This window comes from Heptranchias perlo, chromosome 3 (genome assembly GCF_035084215.1).
Source record: "Heptranchias perlo isolate sHepPer1 chromosome 3, sHepPer1.hap1, whole genome shotgun sequence".
Lineage (NCBI taxonomy): Eukaryota > Metazoa > Chordata > Chondrichthyes > Hexanchiformes > Hexanchidae > Heptranchias > Heptranchias perlo.
This window is the reverse complement of record NC_090327.1, coordinates 51426626-51444962: the sequence shown is the minus strand read 5'-3', so window position 1 is coordinate 51444962 and position 18337 is coordinate 51426626. Positions and strand designations below refer to the sequence as shown.

Here is an 18337-nt window from a genome sequence, read left to right as displayed (position 1 = left end):
TGTGCTAAGGTTGTCGATTTAAGCCAGAATCCTTCCATAATTCTGGGCCCAAATACAAAATTTCAGAGGCCAATTGCATTCCATGATTCTGTCTGTTAAAACCAGTGGCCTTGATTATGACGGGGAGCATACCACGAGCATAACTAGTTTAACATGTAAATAAAACTTTCTCACCAAATGCCCCCCATAGCTCAACAAGCTTATCCAGGAAGTACTGGAACCATACAAAGCAGACAGGCTCAGTCTGTGCTGATCTCAGCTTGGGTGATGACAGCGGTGTTGCAATTGGCCAGATAGCACTCCTGAGTTGGGGGAAGGGGAGGAAAAGAGAAAAAAATAAGCCAGGGTTCCTGCTCCTGCTCGATACTCAGTGACTACTGCTAGAATGTGTGCGCGACAGAGAGAGAGAGAGAGAAAAAAAGTGTGTGTGAGTGAGTGAAAGAGCATGAACATGCAAACACTTGCACCACTTGGCTATGATACACTCCACATTCATTGTTAAGGATCAAACACAGATACTGCCCATTTGGTGAAGTATTAGAGGCCAATTGGCACCATGGAACATTACCCCAGCAAATAATCAATGCCTTCAGGAGAGTAGAGAAGGGGAGAAAATAGGCAAGACTGTTTAAAAAAAAAATTCTAAGTCTGACTTCAGGAGGATTGCCAGTGGTTTGAAAATGTAACTGATATATTTAATTTTTGTGCTGCATCCCTCAACAATGTTAATCTAGTCCCAACAGTGCAAACACAATACAATTCCTCGTCTCCTGCTGAGTCCTGTTTCTTTCTCATTTCTTTTGCTATTCAGCATCTTCACACCTTTGACACAGAATCTAATGCAGTTCTTAGTTCAATCCTTTTTCAATTTGGGTAGAGGAATGAGTATTACCAATTTACTGACAACACAAACTGTTTTCCATTTCCACAGCTCATTTCCTGTTAACCAGCCACTCTAAAAGTTTCTTGTTGTAATTACAAGGCAAGAGCTGTACTGGACACCGTTTAGAAACAAATCACACAAATTTGTGGACAATTAGACTGCAACGTAATGTGATATGCTCCTTTGAATGGCCTTTAAGGGTACAGCCTACTTCCTTGCATAAAAGTCTTCTGAAGTGTCATTCACTGCCTTACAGTTTAGTTGTAGATCAGTAACTTGTAGTATGTGCCAGGATTGTATTCAGCATTGAAGCAAACCAGGCAGCCACCTCAGTAACTTTTCTCTGGCCTGATTTGTAAAGGGAAATAATACTGTTACGTGACAAGGAAAGTATCTCATCTCCCAAAATGTGTGGCTGTTTTTCTTGGGGCATGGAAATTTGATAGTGTACACTCTGTGTGATCAACACTTGGAATGAACTTGTGGGCATAATAAAAACTCTGGATGCATTTAAGAAACAATTAGATACTACACAGAGGGGGCTTGAAGGTGCTTTTGGATGGGCCGAATGGTCTTTCTCATCTGTAATTACCTTGTGAAATAGTCTAGGTTGGACTTTTTAAAAGGTTGGCTGAGTTTTATCCAATGCCTCAGTGACATAGACAAAAAAAGGTACCAGGTTTGATCCTCGATCTGTGCTGTTAATTGATCGCAACTGACAGGTGGTGTGCTACAAATGGCCTTAATTCACAAGGGTATGGGTGGGAGAAAATAAAGTCAGCCGCTACTCTGTGTGTGTGTATCTAAATGCAAGAAAGACTTGCTTTTATATAGCGCCCTTCATGATCTCAGGAAATCCCAAAGTACTTTACAGCCAATTAAGTACTTTTGAAGTGTAGTCACTGTTGTGATGTAGGAAACACAGTAGCCAAACTGTGCGCAACAAGGTCCCACAAACAGCAATGAGATGATGACCAGATAATCTGTTTTTAGGTGTTGGTTGAGTGATAAATATTGGCCAGGTTATTGAGGAGAACTCCATGACTCTTCTTCAGAAGAGTGCCATGGGATCCTTTAAGTCCAACTGAAAGGGTGGATGGGGCTGCAGTTTAACACCTCACTTGAAAGATGGTACCTCCAATAGTGCAGCACTCCCTCACTACTACTGTCAGCCTAGATTTTTGTTCAAGTCCTTGGAATGGGACTTGAATCCACAACCTACTGACTCAGAGGAGAGAGTGCTGCCACTGAGCCACAGATGACAGCGTATGCTGATGTTGACAAAGTCTATGTCTATGTCTATACTTTGGGTGAAAACAGGTTTGGGCTCGGATGTGATACCCGTATGGACAAATTGCTTACCAATACTCACCGTCAAGGCTTATGCTTGAATAATGGGCACTTGTGTGAAAAACCAGAAGGCAAGTACAGTCTGTGGAGAAACACCCTAACAAGTAGTTAACACACTCAGGGAAGAAGTGCAGAGAAGAAAATTGGCAAGGACAACTTAGCTTCTGGAGTGCACATTTAAAAAAATGGACTAGTTATTTGGAGGTGAAATAGTGACATTGGGTTAACAATTGGACAGTGTTATATTTAACTTGAATTTTGGATAACTGACACTAAACCTACTTTTGTCCGTTGCTCTCCTGTGTTTATATGCCTCCATGCTTCTATAGCCCTCCAGAAACTGAGTCAGCCTCCTCCAACATACCTATTAGAGGCCCTGCAAAATATATTCCTCTTTATATATATATATATATATATTATACAGACACCAGTGCACTTCTGTCACAACCATGTGATAAGCTTGCTGGTGTGCTGAACTGGTGCAGAGTGCTTCAGGGGTCTTCAACAATTGGTAGCACATCAGCAGATCCAGGATAAACTGTTGTCAAACTTAAGTGGACTGAAAGATTTACTTTTGGTAAGTGCCATCAACTGAATGAGACACATCCGATGAGAGTTGACTGCACTACTGTAATGTAAAAACATTTAATGATGTCTTAGTGGCAGAATCTTCGAGAACAAGTTGCAAATATATAGCATCCTGCTAAAAGTTGTTGATGGCATAATTAGAGATGGCTCGGATGTTATGGAGGAAGGAAGGAACTTGTATTTATATAGCACCTTTCACATCCTTAAGATATCCCAAAGCACTTCTATTTAAATTATTTAAAAAAAACAGGGCTCAGAAGCACGGTTTCGCACCAAAGTAACGCGTAGGCGAATCGATGGATTCGATTCTAGATCGCTTTGCACGCAACTAGGACTCAGGTTAAAATCTTAAATGAAACTGTACGCAACCTGACTAATTGACCACTGCTACCCTAGTTGGTTGATTGTTACCAACTCCTCTGGCATGGACACTTTGTGCACCACCCCGAGTCTGACACTGCCACAGCATTCACCACCAACATAGAAGAGGCCACGAGGCAGACCCAGAACAAGATGGGATGAAACATAAAAGTGTTCCTTAATAGCATGAGCCTTACTGCTGATGAGGCACAAGTGAGAGCCCTGAACCGTAAAGCTGGCAAGATAAGCCTTTAGATATCGAAAGCACTTCACTGCCAATAAAGTACTTTTGAAATGTAGTTACTGTTGTAATGGGAAACATGGCAGTCAATTGCACACAGCAAGGACCCACAAGCTGCAAAATAAACGATCGGATAATCTGTTTCTGAACTCCCCTGCTCTTCAAAAATTGCCGTAGGATCTTTTATATCTGAGAGCACAGACAAGGCCTCAATTTAACCTCTCGGTCACAAGAAAGCACCTCCGACAGTACAGCACTCCTTCAGTACTGTACTGGGGTGTCAGCCAATATTATGTGCTCAAATCTATGGAGCGAGGATCGAATCCACGACAACAACAATTTGCATTGATATCGCGCTTTTAACGTAGTAAAATGTTCCAAGGCACTTCACAGGACCATTGTATGTTACAACCAATGTTGCATTTCAGTTGTGGGAGAGTGATATCATTATTACTCTCCCATGTTTATATTATTCTTTATCTTTTCTCACCTATAGATTTGGAAAATGAAGATGCAGTCTTCTGCACACACAAAAAACTCCATTTATGAATAGGAGAGCGGAGGTTTTTTTTAAATTCGTTTCACGGGATGTGGGCGTCGCTGGCAAGGCCGGCATTTATTGCCCATCCCTAATTGCCCTTGAGAAGGTGGTGGTGAGCTGCCTTCTTGAGCGAGATTTTACAACTGAGTGGCTTGCTAGGCCATTTCAGAGGGCAATTAAGAATCAACCACATTGCTGTGGGTCTGGAGTCACATATAGGCCAGACTGGGTAAGGGCGGCAGGCTTCCTTCCCTAAAGGACATTAGTGAACCAGATGGGTTTTTACGACAATCCGGTAGTTTCATGGCCATCATTACTGATACTAGTATTTTAGGTGAAGGATAATATAGATGATGAGTCAATTTGAAAAATACAACCGATGAACTAGCCCAATGAGTCAAGCCTGCTTGCAACAAAACACAAATTTCCTAACAATGCAAGCATGCTGGTGTACTAACCTGCTCAATGTGTTTAATGGGCCACTAGGGAGGGGGTTGTCATTCTGAAGTCAGATTGAAAGACCTATGAGAAAACATGTCTCTCCTGCGACCAATCTTGTGAAGAACAGTCGGTAAGTTTACAATTGCTAGTGAAAAAATTGAGCTGGATTTTCCTCCACTATTCTGCTGGGACTTTTGCCAACCATTTGTAAATGCTGGCGAGGGGGAGGGGGAGGGGGAGGGGGCGGGTCCGACATCTTGGCCGATTTTGCTGCTATCTGCCCCTCTTACTGCTGCTCCCGAGGACTGTCTGGAAAAAGATGGTGGTAGGCCCAGGGTAGTGGCGGTAAGGCCACAAAATTCTATTAATGCTGGAAGAGGGCTTAGTACAGGCCTCCTCTCTTTCCATTTTGGCCCTAATACCATTCTTTCTTAGGCCATAGTCTCGGCTGAGGTCTAAAAAATTTCTTGGAATCCTTTTCAGGGGTCTTTCCTCCTGTAAAATGTTGGGCCACCTCTACTGGTGCTGCAGAAGTAACCTGAGCCACTGCAGCACCACCAGGATTTTGCCCAAATTGCACAAGAGCCATAGATCAAGAATCTTCATCATTGAAGCACTTTGGCTTTTGATCCCAAATGCAATTTTTTTCTTTACTAAATGAACCAGTGTCCTGAACAATGAAATTACCTCAATTCTAGAAAACATGGTGGCTGTTGCTCTAACGACCAATTCTTATCTCCCCCTCACCCAATCTTCTGGTTGCTTCCCAGGAGACAACTGGAATCAAGGATTTTTAAAAAATGTAAACAGTCAGTGCGCCCTACTTGTTTGCAGGCACGTGCACAGAGCTCATACTTGTAAAATGATTGATGTCTTTTAATTAAAACGTTGTATTTGAAAACTTCAAATTTTTTTCAGCCAGTGTCTCCTCACGGGCTCGATTTTAAAACAAAAGTCCAGATGCATTGGGGGGCAATGAAAATTGGCTTTTTGAGGAGCGGGCAGAAATCCCGGCTACAAGATGCCGAACGCGCACGACCCAGAGCCATCCGAGTGTGTGCGCCGTTCCCGAACCCGGAAGTCCCGCTGGGACAACATTTATAGCACTAAATTACCTAGCTGAAGTAGTTTAAAAAGGAATAAATGTAATTTACAATGAAGGCAAGCGATTTCAACGCTGCCTCAACATGTTTCCTGTGCTGTGTGAAACACAGCATTGGGAAGTCGTTGTTTTTCAGCCTGCAGCCATTTGGCCATTTAAATCCCTGTTTGACAGATGGGGATAAAAGGTGAGTTATTGCAGCAGGGCACTCAGTTCTCTTGGACAAACTTTTGGCTGGGAGATCTTTGTGTTTGGACTGAAAATTTATGGTTTCCACTCAGAATTCTTCTGTTTACACATATTTACCAACTTTTCACACCCCCTCAAACTGACACCATCAAGATGGGGGGGGGGGCACGATGACTGCATTCACCAGTACACCAGAGGACGAGGAACATCACCATCCTCGCCAGGCACAGCGTGTACTTCCGCCATTTGGAGCTCCACAACATAGTGCTGCACCACAGGCACCTGCACAAGATCAGGGAGGGCAACAACAGAGGGAGCGAGGTCACAGGAGGCACTACCCTCGAGAGGGTCTACTGACCGAGGCTCAGCTTCCTGGACCTCTCTGAGGAGCAGTGCATACGGAGGCTGAGAGTGAGTCGCCAGGTGGTTGCAGACATCTGCAGCCTCCTTCGTGCCGAGCTGCTTCCGGCCAGGCCTGGCGGCATCTTATTACCCATCGCTGTTAAAGTGACCACTGCCCTCAACATCTTCGCTTCCGGATCATTCCAGGGTGCTACCGGTGACATTGCCAGGGTCTCTCAGTCGTCTTCCCACAAGTGCATAAGGCAGGTCACTGACTGCTTGTTTCGCAGGGCCTCAATACGTCAACTTCCCCATGAACGACCTCAGCCAGACGGAGAGGGCAGTGGGATTCCACTCTGTGGCTGGCTTCCCATGTGTACAGGGTGTAATTGATTGCATCCATATAGCAATCTGAGCACCTCCACACGAGCCTGGACTGCTCATAAACAGAAAGGGTTATCACTCCATCAACGCTAAGCTCATTTGTGATCAATGCATAAGATTTCTTCACGTGTGCGCCAGATTCCCTGGCAGCTGCCACGATTCCTTCATTCTGAGGGAATCCAAAATCCCGGACCTCTTCCATGCACCTTGAGGGCTAGCTCCTCGGGGACGAGGGATACCCCTGCACAAGTGTCTCATGAGACACCTCTGAGGAACCCTATCAGTGACCAACAGTGTTGATAGGACAGCCACATCGCCACCAGGTCTGTAATTGAACATGCGATAGGACTGCTGAAAATACGATTTTGGTGCCTCGATCGTTCTAGGGGAGCACTTCAATAAGCACCAGCGAGAGTGGGTTGCATTATAATAGTGTGTTGTGTCCTGCACAACATGGTGCAACAGAGAGGGGTACTGGTTGAGGAGGCCCCATGCCTTTATCCAGCATCCACATCGAGGAGGAGCAGCAGCAGCAAGAGCAGCAGAAGGAGGACGACAACAAACCCGCGGGCAGAGCAGTGGCTCACTTGGCTGTTCACGAGGCCAGCAAGTCACTCATATGTGAACGGTTCTCGTAAGATCAGAAAGTGAGAGGAGTCCAGTCCTCACACCACCTGGAAAGACCAGCGCCAACACCAGCGGCCCCCCATCCCGCACAAAACAGTCCTGCAACTACACATACACCCACTGTAAAGTCACCCACTGGGTGGCACCAAGTGTCGCCGTTCATGATAAAGCACATGAAAGGGCGCAATCACAAACGCCAGTCAAGACGTGGCAGTAGTGGTGTGAATGATAACATTTAATGTGACTTTAACAAAAAGCAAATATAAATGAAAAACATGACAGTCCGTCAGACACCCTTATGCATACCCTTCGTGAATCCAAATCCTTAGTCTTTCTCTTCCTACTACTTCTATGTGGTGCATCCCATGTGGCTGCAGCAGAGGTAGTGGCAGGTTGCTCATGTCCATGGCCAGACTGCTTAGATGCTTTCAGCCAGTGCCCTCTGGGGTTCGGAGCCCACAAGGGCCCCTCCAAAGATTGCTCCACCTGCAACTGTGCAGGGTCAGAATCGGCCACCTGGAGAGGAGGCAGCATTACGGGTACTGGTTGAGAGGGGGGCAATGGGTGAGACATGGGAGCGCTTTGAGTGGCGCCCCCACTTCCATGCTCTCTTTTGCCATCATCCGTGTCCTGGACCAGGCCCACATCATTCCTACCACCCTGCTGGAGAACTGTTTGGAGGACTGTTTTGATGCCTTGGAAGCCCAGTTGCAAAGGTTCTGTCTGCCTGTTTAAGGCGGCAGAATGTTGTTCACCGTGAGTCCGAACAGCCAGCGTCAGGGCTTGAATGGACTTATTTGTAAACCGTGCTTGAAGCTCACCGGAGGCCAGCCTTCTCTCCATCGCAGTCATTCCCACATTTACCTGCGACACTATCTCAGACATTTCCGCAGTTACGTGCGACACTATCTCACACAGTTGCTCACGTCCCTGTGACACTATTTCAGAGATTCCCTCACGTACCTGTGCTAACATTCCACTAATGCAGGAGTTGGATGACTCCATTCTCTGCGCTATTGTGGAGAGTGCATGTGGCACCTGATCCAGTACCTCGCAAATGTGCTACTGTCCCTCAATCATTCTCCTTTTAAAGGATGGCCCCGGGGTTCAGCATCTGCGTCCAGCTGAGCAGAGCCCGGAGAGGAGTGCGCCCACCGACGCGGACTCTCCACAGCTGCCCCTACCACCAGTGTCTGCTCATGCTCACTTGTGTGTGGTGACTCACCAGGTACCAACTTAACTAACTGACTACTAGGACCCACCGAGGTGTGAGTATCTGCGCTGGTGGATGGCTTGCTAAGATGTGACGGTGCGCCCTCAGAGGCCGGGAACTCCTCTGAGGAATTGCCCTCTCCTGTCACTGTGGTCGTTGAAGGGCCTGTAAGGGAACAGAAGGCAATATTACGCATAATCACAGATGTGTCATGTTGCGATGAGCATACTGAAGTGATTAACATGCCAATCATTGTTAACATCAATTCATGTTGTGTGTGATGAATGTTAAATTTGTGTCACCAGACATTTGTGGGGTGCCAGTCTCACGTCCCCAACGGACAGGCACTAGAGGGTGCGGCTGACCTCCAGGACCTCTTCCTCCGCCTCTGTGAGGAGCACTATTTGTTGTGGCCCCCCTCCAGTCCTCGCTCTCTTGTGTACAGTTTGCGCTCTCTTCTCCTAGAAGGGGAGAAAGTACAGACGTGCGAGTGAGTGATGGTGAAGTGGCCAACTGATGAATGCATTGCTTTGGGTGAGGCTGACTGTGAAAGAGGTGCATCAGAGGGTGAGTATGAGACAGAGACATCATATTGGATCAGGATTGGGGTGAGTGGTAGTGGTGGGGTCATAAATGGGGAGGTGAGGAAGTACTCAGGAAGTGAAGGTAAGTTGAGGATAAGCCTTAAGTGGGTGTGAGGAGTGATGTTATGGAGTATTCTTGGCAGTGCAGAATGAGTTGGGGGGGGTGGGGGTGGTGATGTGTGACACAGAATGCAGGAGACTCAATAAGTGTACTTACTTTTGCTGAACTAGTTGGGTCCAGTGCAGGAAGCACTTCAACGACCTAAGTGCAGGATATGTTGCTCCTGCTGGTGACCTCCACTCCCAACTCGAGCCAGGCATTCTTGGTGGCAGAGGCAGGACACATCCTCCTGTCGGCCGAGTAAAATAGTTCCCTCCTCCTCCTCACCCCGGTCAGTAGCACCTGAAGTGAGGTATCGCTGAATCGCGGAGCTGCCTTGCCCCTGTGCTGCTCCATTGGGTCTTCTGGCTCTTTGCTCCAGCAAATTCCATTGGGCCAATGGCCCTTTAACACCAGACGCTCCAGCTGACAGCCTGTCATGTGGGTGCGCAGTCCGCCCACTGCGCAGCTTTCGGACGGCAAACCCGGAAACAAGGTTAATGGCCACCAATTAAGTCGCTATCGCGTGGGGAACGGTAATTTTTTATTATTCATGTTTGTCGTGTGCCCATTGACCCCCGCGACCACCACCCCCCCCCAACCCCGGCTGCCATCCCACTGCCCTTTTAAAATCGTGCCCCATGTGTCAGTGTGTTAGAAGATACTCCTGTACAGTGAGAAAAAGTGGCCACTAGAGGGAGGACGGACAGGGAAGGTGACAGCCAGATTTCGATCCAAGAAGTGGCAGGTACAGGGCTGTTGCATGCAACAGTGAATCGGACATCTCAAGAATGTCATTCTTAGACTTGTAAGTGCGGGAAAAATGCACTCAAAGCTCGGGGGAGAAGCGCCTGTTGCGGAGCGGAAAGCTCGGGGGAGAAGCGCCTGTTGCGGAGCGGAAAGCTCGGGGGAGAAGCGCCTGTTGCGGAGCGGAAAGCTCGGGGGAGAAGCGCCTGTTGCGGAGCGGAAAGCTCGGGGGAGAAGCGCCTGTTGCGGAGCGGAAAGCTCGGGGGAGAAGCGCCTGTTGCGGAGCGGAAAGCTCGGGGGAGAAGCGCCTGTTGCGGAGCGGAAAGCTCGGGGGAGAAGCGCCTGTTGCGGAGCGGAAAGCTCGGGGGAGAAGCGCCTGTTGCGGAGCGGAAAGCTCGGGGGAGAAGCGCCTGTTGCGGGGCGGAAAGCTCGGAGGAGAAGCGCCTGTTGCGGAGCGGAAAGCTCGGGGGAGAAGCGCCTGTTGCTGGGCGGAAAGCTCGGGGGAGAAGCGCCTGTTGCGGAGCGGAAAGCTCGGGGGAGAAGCGCCTGTTGCGGAGCGGAAAGCTCGGGGGAGAAGCGCCTGTTGCGGAGCGGAACATAAAGGGAACCAAGCGAGGAATCAAAAAATCAAGAAAACGTCAAAAAGTGATGTCACAGGACAAGGAGAAGTGCCGGGGGTAAGTCAGTGAGTATTTAATTTATTGGTTAGTGTTTTAGTGGTTATTCTTCTGAGTGGTTAGTGTCTTTAATGATTGGTGTTTTTTTTAGTGTTGGACAAATAGTAAATTGCCTTAAAGCTAAACAAACAGTTTAAATAACTGTTGGCTAACACGGCAGGACAGCTGGGGCCCGTCACATGGACATCCTGCCACGAGCAGGAAGTGCCGCTAACTGCCTGAGCTCGAGCTTAGAATTTCTGAGTTTGAGGGGCGGCTGGCGTCACTACAGTGCATACGGGAAGTGTTTCAGGGGGTGGTCACCCCGCAGCTACAGAGAGTTCAGGCTGAGAGGGAGTGGGTGACCACCGGCCAGACTATGAGGAACAGACAGGCAGTGCAGGAGTCCCCTGGGAATGTGGCACTCACAAACCAGTATTCAGTGTTGAATAGCAGTGAGGATTTTGACACCTTGGGGGAGTGGAGTCAGGAGCAAATCCACGGCACCGTGGGAGACTCGGCTGCACCGGTGGGGGGGGGGGCGCGGTGGGGGTGCAAAAGAAATGCAGTTGTTCCAGGGTATTTGATTGTCAGGGGGACAGACAGGCATTCCTGCAACTGCTGACATGAGTGTGTTGCCTCCCTGGTGCCAGGGTAAAGGATATCACTGAGAAGTTGCAGAACATTTTGAGGGGGGGGAAGGGGAACAGCCAGAAGTTGTGGTCCATGTGAGAACCAATGACATAGGGAGGAAAAGGATTGAGGGCCTGCAGTCAGGGTTTCAGGAGCTAGGGAGAAAGTTAAAAAGCAGGACCTCAAAAAGGTAGTAATCTCTGGATTACTCCCAATGCCACGCACCAGTGAATATAGGAATAGTATGGTAAGACAGGTAAATGCGTGGCTGGAGAAATGGTGCAGGAGGGAGAGCTTCAGATTCCTGGAGCATTGGGGCCAGTTCTGGGGCAGGAGGGAACTGTTTAGGATGAATGGGTTGCACCTTAACAGAACTGGGATCAATGTCCTCATGGGGAAGGTTTAAACTAATTTGGCAGAGGGATGGGTACCAGGATGAAACATTAGAGAGGTCAAATAGTACTGTGGTAACGACGAATTCAGAAATAGGAGGGATCAGATGAGTTTGGATTGCATGTGCGTAAATGCACGTAACATGGTAAATAAGGTTGGTGAGCTGCAGGTTCAAGTCGCCAAATGGGACTATGATATAGTGGCAATAACAGAGATCTGGCTCAAAGAAGGGGAGGATTGGGTATTTAATATTCCTGGCTACAAGGTATTCAGGACAGATAGGAAAGGAAAGAAAGGAGGGGGTGGTGGCAGTATTGATCAAAGAAACTATTATAGCACTGGGAAGGGATGATGTAGTTAAGGGGGGGTCAAAGACTGAATCTATTTGGTTAGAATTAAGGAACAATGGAGGAGCTATTACGCTACTGAGTGTATACTATAGGTCACCAAATAGTGGGTAGGAGATAGCGGAGCAAATTTGCAGGTGAATTACAAAAAGATGCAAGAACTATAGAGTAGTGATGAAGTGGAGATGCCGGTGATGGACTGGGGTTGACAATTGTAAACAATTTTACAACACCAAGTTATAGTCCAGCAATTTTATTTTAAATTCACAAGCTTTCGGAGGCTTCCTCCTTCCTCAGGTGAACGATGTGGAAATGAAATCCTCGAAATGAAATCGCATTTATAATTCACAGAACAATGCTTGGTGATTACAGACAGTTTTTTCAACTGCCCGTTGCCAAGGCAATCAGTGTGCAGACAGACAGGTGTTACCTGCAAGGTCTCAGAATATACAAATCACCAAAAAAACAACAAACAAAAAAAAACAGAGATAGAGAGGTAGAAACATAGAAAAGACAGCAACTGACCAGTTATATTAAAAACAGATAACATTTGTTCGCTGGTGGGGTAACGTGTAGCGGGACATGAACCCAAGATCCCGGTTGAGGCCGTCCTCATGGGTGCGGAACTTGGCTATCAATTTCTGCTCGACGATTTTGCGTTGTCGTGTGTCTCGAAGGCCGCCTTGGAGTACGCTTACCCGAAGGTCGGTGGATGAATGTCCATGACTGCTGAAGTGTTCCCCGACTGGGAGGGAACCCTCCTGTTTGACGATTGTTGCGCGGTGTCCGTTCATCCGTTGTCGCAGCGTCTGGATGAACGGACACCGCGCAACAATCGCCAAACAGGAGGGGTCCCTCCCAGTCGGGGAACACTTCAGCAGTCATGGACATTCATCCACCGACCTTCGGGTAAGCGTACTCCAAGGCGGCCTTCGAGACACACGACAACGCAAAATCGTCGAGCAGAAATTGATAGCCAAGTTCCGCACCCATGAGGACGGCCTCAACCGGGATCTTGGGTTCATGTCCCGCTACACGTTACCCCACCAGCGAACAAATGTTATCTGTTTTTAATATAACTGGTCAGTTGCTGTCTTTTCTATGTTTCTACCTCTCGATCTCTTTTTTTTTTGTTTTTTTTTTTGGTGATTTGTATATTCTGAGACCTTGCAGGTAACACCTGTCTGTCTGCACACTGATTGCCTTGGCAACGGGCAGTTGAAAAAACTGTCTGTAATCACCAAGCATTGTTCTGTGAATTATAAATGCGATTTCATTTCGAGGATTTCATTTCCACATCGTTCAACTGAGGAAGGAGGAAGCCTCCGAAAGCTTGTGAATTTAAAATAAAATTGCTGGACTATAACTTGGTGTTGTAAAATTGTTTACAATTATAGAGTAGTGATAATGGGGGACTTCAATTATCCCGTTATAGACTAGGATAGCAACAGTGTAAAGGACAAAGAGGAGGAGGATTTCCTGAAAATGTGTACAAGAGAACTTTCTGGAACAGTGTGTTTCCAGCCCAACCAGGAAGGAAACAGTGCTGGATCTAGTTCTGGGGAATAAAGTGGGGCAGGTGGAGCATGTTTCAGTAGGGGACATTTGGGGAACAGTGATCATAATATCATTAGGTTTAGAATAGTTATAGAAAAGAACAAGGAACAATTAAATGTGAACTGGAGGAGGGCTAATTTCAGTGAGTTAAAATGGGATCTTGCCCGGGTGGATTGGAATCAAAAATTGGTAGGCAAAACAATAATTGAACAATGGGAGGCCTTCAAGGAAGAGTTGGTTTGGGTACAGACACATCCCTACGAGGGGGAAAGGAAGGGCATCCAAAGCTAGAGCTCCCTGGATGATTAAGAAATAGAGATTAAGATGAAAAAGGAGGGTTATGACGAATGTAATGTTCATAATACAGTGGAGAACCAGGCTGAATACAGAAAGTACAGAGGAGAGCTTAAAAAGGAAATAAGAGGGGCAAACAGAGAGTATGAGAATAGATCAGCAGCTAACATAAAAGAGAACCCAGAAGTCTTTTATAAATATTAGGGAAGAATGCGACAAAAAAGGAGATCTTCTTCTGGAGACAGAGGGTATAGCTGAGGTACTAAATGAATACTTTGCATCCGTCTTCACTACAGAAGAGGATGCTGCCATTGTAGCAGTAAAGGAGGAGGTAACAGCGATATTGGATAGGATAAAAATAGATTAAGAGGAGATGCTTAAAAGATTGGCAGTACTCAAAGCAGAAAAGTCACCCAGTCCAGATGGGATGCATCCTAGGTTACCGAGGGAAGTAAGCGTCAAAATTGCAGAGGCTCTGGCCACAATCTTCCAATCCTCCTTAGATATGGGAATGGTGCCAGAAGACTGGAGGATTGCAAATGTCACACCACTGTTCAAAAAAAGGGGAGAGGGATAAACCCGACAATTAGTGGCTAGTCAGCCTAACATCGATGGTGGGAAAACTTTTAAAGACAATAATCCGGGAGAAAATTAATTGGCACTTGGAAAGTATGGACTGATAAGTGAAAGTTACCATGTATTTGTTAAAGGAAAAGCGTGTTTTACTAACTTGATTGAGTTCTTTGATGAAATAATGGAGAGGGTTGATGAGGGTAGTGCGGTTGATGCTATGTATATGGACTTTCAAAAGGCTTTTGATAAAATACCACATAATAGACTTGTTAGCAAAATTAAAGGTCATGGGATTAAAGGTGTACAGTGGCAGTATGGATACAAAATTGGATGGGGAGGGGGGATAGAAGGCAGAGAGTGGTGATGAACGGTTGTTTTTCAGACCGAAGGGAAGTATACAACGGTGTTCCCCAGCAGTCAGTATTAGGACACTGCTCTTTTTGATATATATTAATGACCTGGACTTGGGTATAGGGGGTATAATTTCAAAGTTTGCAGATGACACAAAACTCTGAAATGTAGTAAACAATGTGTAGGATAGTAACAGATTTCAGGAGGACATAGCCTGACTGGTGAAATGGGCAGACACATGGCAGAAGAAATTTAACGTAGGGAAGTGTGAAGTGATATATTTTGGTAGGAAGAATGAGAAGAGGCAATATAAGCTAAATGGTACAATTTTAAAGGAGCTGCAGGAACAGACAGACCTGGGGGTGTATGTATACAAATCTTTGAAGGTGGCAGGCAAGTGGAGAAGGCTGTTAAAAAAAACATGAGATCCTAGGCTTTATTAATAGAGGTATAGAGTACAAAAGCAAGGAAGTTATGCTAAACCTTTATAAATCACTGGTTAGGCCTCAGCTGGAGTATTGTGTTCAATTCTAGGGCACCACACTTTAGGAAGGATGTCAAGGCCTTAGAAAGGGTGCAGAAGAGATTTACTAGAATGGTACTAGGGATGAGAGACTTCAGTTATGTGGAGAGATTGGAGAAGCTGGGGTTGTTCTCCTTAGAACAGAGAAGGATAAGGGGAGATTTGATAGAAGTGTTCAAAATCATGAACGGTTTTGTTGGAGTAAATAAGGAGAAACTGTTTCCAGTGGCAGGAGGATCAGTAACCAGATTTAAGATGATCGACAAAAGAGCCAGAGGAGACATGGGGAAACATTTTTTTATGCAGTGAATTGCAATGATCTGGAATACACTACCTGAAAGGGTGGTTCAATAGTAACTTTCAAAAGGGAACTGGATAAATACTTGAAGGGAAAATATTTACAGGGCTATGGGGAAAGAGCTGGGGAATGGGACTAATTGGATAGCTCTTTCAAAGAGCCAGCACAGGCATGATGAGCCGAATGGCCTCCTCCTGTGCTGTACCTGCTATGATATCATGTGTACAAGAAACATAATGATAAAAGCAACTTGATATCATGCAGGGGTACTTCTGACTTACACTCCACTGATTTAGCCATTTGTTCATTTTGTTTATTGGTGTTCACAGTGACTTGACGTTTTGTAAAGGGCTTTGGTGAGACCTCACCTGGAGTACTGCATACAGTTTTGGTCTCCTTATCTTAGGAAGGATATACTTGCCTTAGAGATGGTGCAATGAAGGTTCACCAGATTAATTCCTGGAATGAGAGGACTGTCCTATGAAGAAGGTTGAGTAGAATGGGCCTATACTCTCTGGAGTTTAGAAGAATGAGAGGTGATCTTATTGAAACATATAAGATTATGAGGGGGCTTGACAGGGTAGATGCTGAGAGATTGTTTCCCCTGACTAGAGAGTCTAGAACTAGGGGGCATAATCGCAGGATACGGGGTGGGCCATTCAAGACTGAGATGAGGAGGAATTTCTTCACGTAGAGGGATGTGAATCTTTCGAATTCTCTACCCCAGAGGGCTGTGGATGCTGAGTCACTGAGTATATTCAAGGCTGAGATGGATAGATTTTTGGACTCTAGAGGAATCAAGGGATATGGGGATCGGGCAGGAAAGTGGAGTTGAGGTCAAAGATCAGCCATGATCTGACTGAATGGCAGAGCAGGCTCGAGGGACCGTATGGCCCATTCCTGCTATTATTTCTTATGTTCTTGTGTTAAGCTTATGTGAACTCTTAACTTAAAGAACTGTCTGAGTTGAAACTCTGCTCACTTCTCATGGAATTAGAATGCAATATGTAGCCATACAGTCTATGATCTTATTAATGATGTTGACTAAATATATTACACAACCACTTATAATGGAGTAACCAAAGTCACATATAACATTCTCTGCAGCCTCTGACACGGTCAACCACACCATCCTCCTCCAACACCTCGCCAGTTGGTGGGACTTCTCTCGCTCGGTTCCACCTTTAACCATCAATTGTAGCGGCAGCATTTCCAGCTTTTCTTCCCGTCCCCACACCGTTATTTCCGGAGTACCCCATGGATCTTTTCTTGGTCCCCTCCACTTCCTCATTTACATGCTGCCCCTTGGAGGCTTTATCCATAGATACGGAGTCAGCTTCTGCATATAAGCTGATGACACCCAGTCCCACCTCTCCAACACCTCTCTCGACCCCTCCAAGCAGTGTTGTCAAACTGCTTGTCTGATATCCAGTCCTGGACGAGCCGCAATATTCTTCAGTTAAGCGGTAAGAAAATCAAATCCATTGCCTTTGGCCTCTGCCACAAACTCTGTACCCTTGCCACCAATTGCATCCTTCTCCATGGCCACTGTCTCAGGCTGAGCCAGATTATTCATAACTTCAGTGACCTATTTGACCCATAACCTTTCCATTATAAAGACCACATACCTCCATCTCCATAACATCGCCTGCCATGGCCCATCTGCCACTGAAAACCTCATCCATGCCCATTACCTCCAGACTCGATTTTCCAATGTTCTTCTGGCCAGCACCCCATTCTGCACCCTCCGTAAATTTCAGGTCATCCAAAACTCTGCCACCTGTATCTTGTCCTGCACCAAGTCCAGCTCACCCATCACCCCATTGCTTGCTAACCTACATTGGCTGCCAGTTCCCTAACATTTCAAATTTAAAATTCTCATCCTTGTGTTTAAATCAGTTCATGGCTTCACCCATCCCTAATCTCTGTAACCTCCTCTAGCCCTACAACTCTCCAGGAAATCTCTATTTATCTGACTCTGTCCTCTTGTGCATTCCTCTTCGCCAAGCTCCATCAACCATCTAGGTCTCATGCTCTGGAATCCCCTCCCTAAACCACTCTGCCTCTCCATCTACCTCTCCTCCTTTAAGAACCTCCTTAACACCCATCTCTTTGACCAAGCTTTTAATCACCCTTCCTAATATCTCCTTCTTTGGCTGTACGTCCATTTTTTGATTAAGCCTCTGTGATGCACTTCAGGGCATTTCTTTCTATGTTAAAGGCACTATATAAGTGCAAATTGTTGTTGTTCTGGTTTGCCTGCTGTTGACTTTGCTCTATTTATACTGCAGGGCACATTTTACAGCAAAGTATAATTATGCTTCTGTGAGATTTGTACATGTGCAGTTGCTCCAAAGTCACATCTTTTTCAAGCACCAATGTATGTATGGATCTTATTAATGTGTACTTACTGAAAATTGGCATTGCCATTCTAGCTGGGACGTTCGCCAATGTTGGGGGATGGTGCATACATGCAGCAATGTGAAGTTCCACTGCTGGCCTGTAGGGGTAGGCTGATAAGTCAGCCGAGCATCACAAGACTCAATATGATGGACGCAATCAAATTGCTGCCGACAACCAGTCATTGGAGGCACCCTGGGAACCAACCTTCAGGATGGGGCGCATATGGTACCTTTGACAGTGCTGCTGCTGCTTTGTTTATCATACAGGGTTGCCGTTATAAATTAATCTCATTAGAAACTAGACCCATTTGCCTTTTACAAGACAGTGTTGGATTTTGCTTTCCCTCAGTTAATCAGTTGGTCTATAGCTGTCACATCACTTGTACATATGAGGGTTGAAATCACATCATGTGATATATTAGTAATAAACTTGTTACGGCTAAGTTACATTAAATAGTGGAAACAGGAACATCATACAAACAAGTTACTAATGTCGCACAGCACAATTTCAACCACAAGCTCCAGAAATATTTTAATTTTTGTTCAGAAGTAATTTAATGCACATTTGTACAAGATAAATGCTTAATAAACCCCTAGCCAAAACAATATTGCAGCAAA

General features: G+C 46.0%; 1 protein-coding gene across 2 annotated transcripts in view; it reads right to left on the bottom strand.

The window, feature by feature from the left end:
- Nucleotides 1–18337, bottom strand: part of dlgap1a (discs, large (Drosophila) homolog-associated protein 1a) — a 221819-nt gene that overhangs the window by 96322 nt on the left and 107160 nt on the right. Inside the window, exon 6 of one of the 2 annotated variants that reach the window (XM_067979641.1) lies at nt 17950–17966. The exons of the other annotated variant lie outside the window; for it this stretch is intronic. Coding sequence (XP_067835742.1) covers nt 17950–17966 — 17 coding nt within the window. The remainder of the gene's footprint in view (nt 1–17949; nt 17967–18337) is intronic. 2 annotated transcript variants of the gene reach the window in all.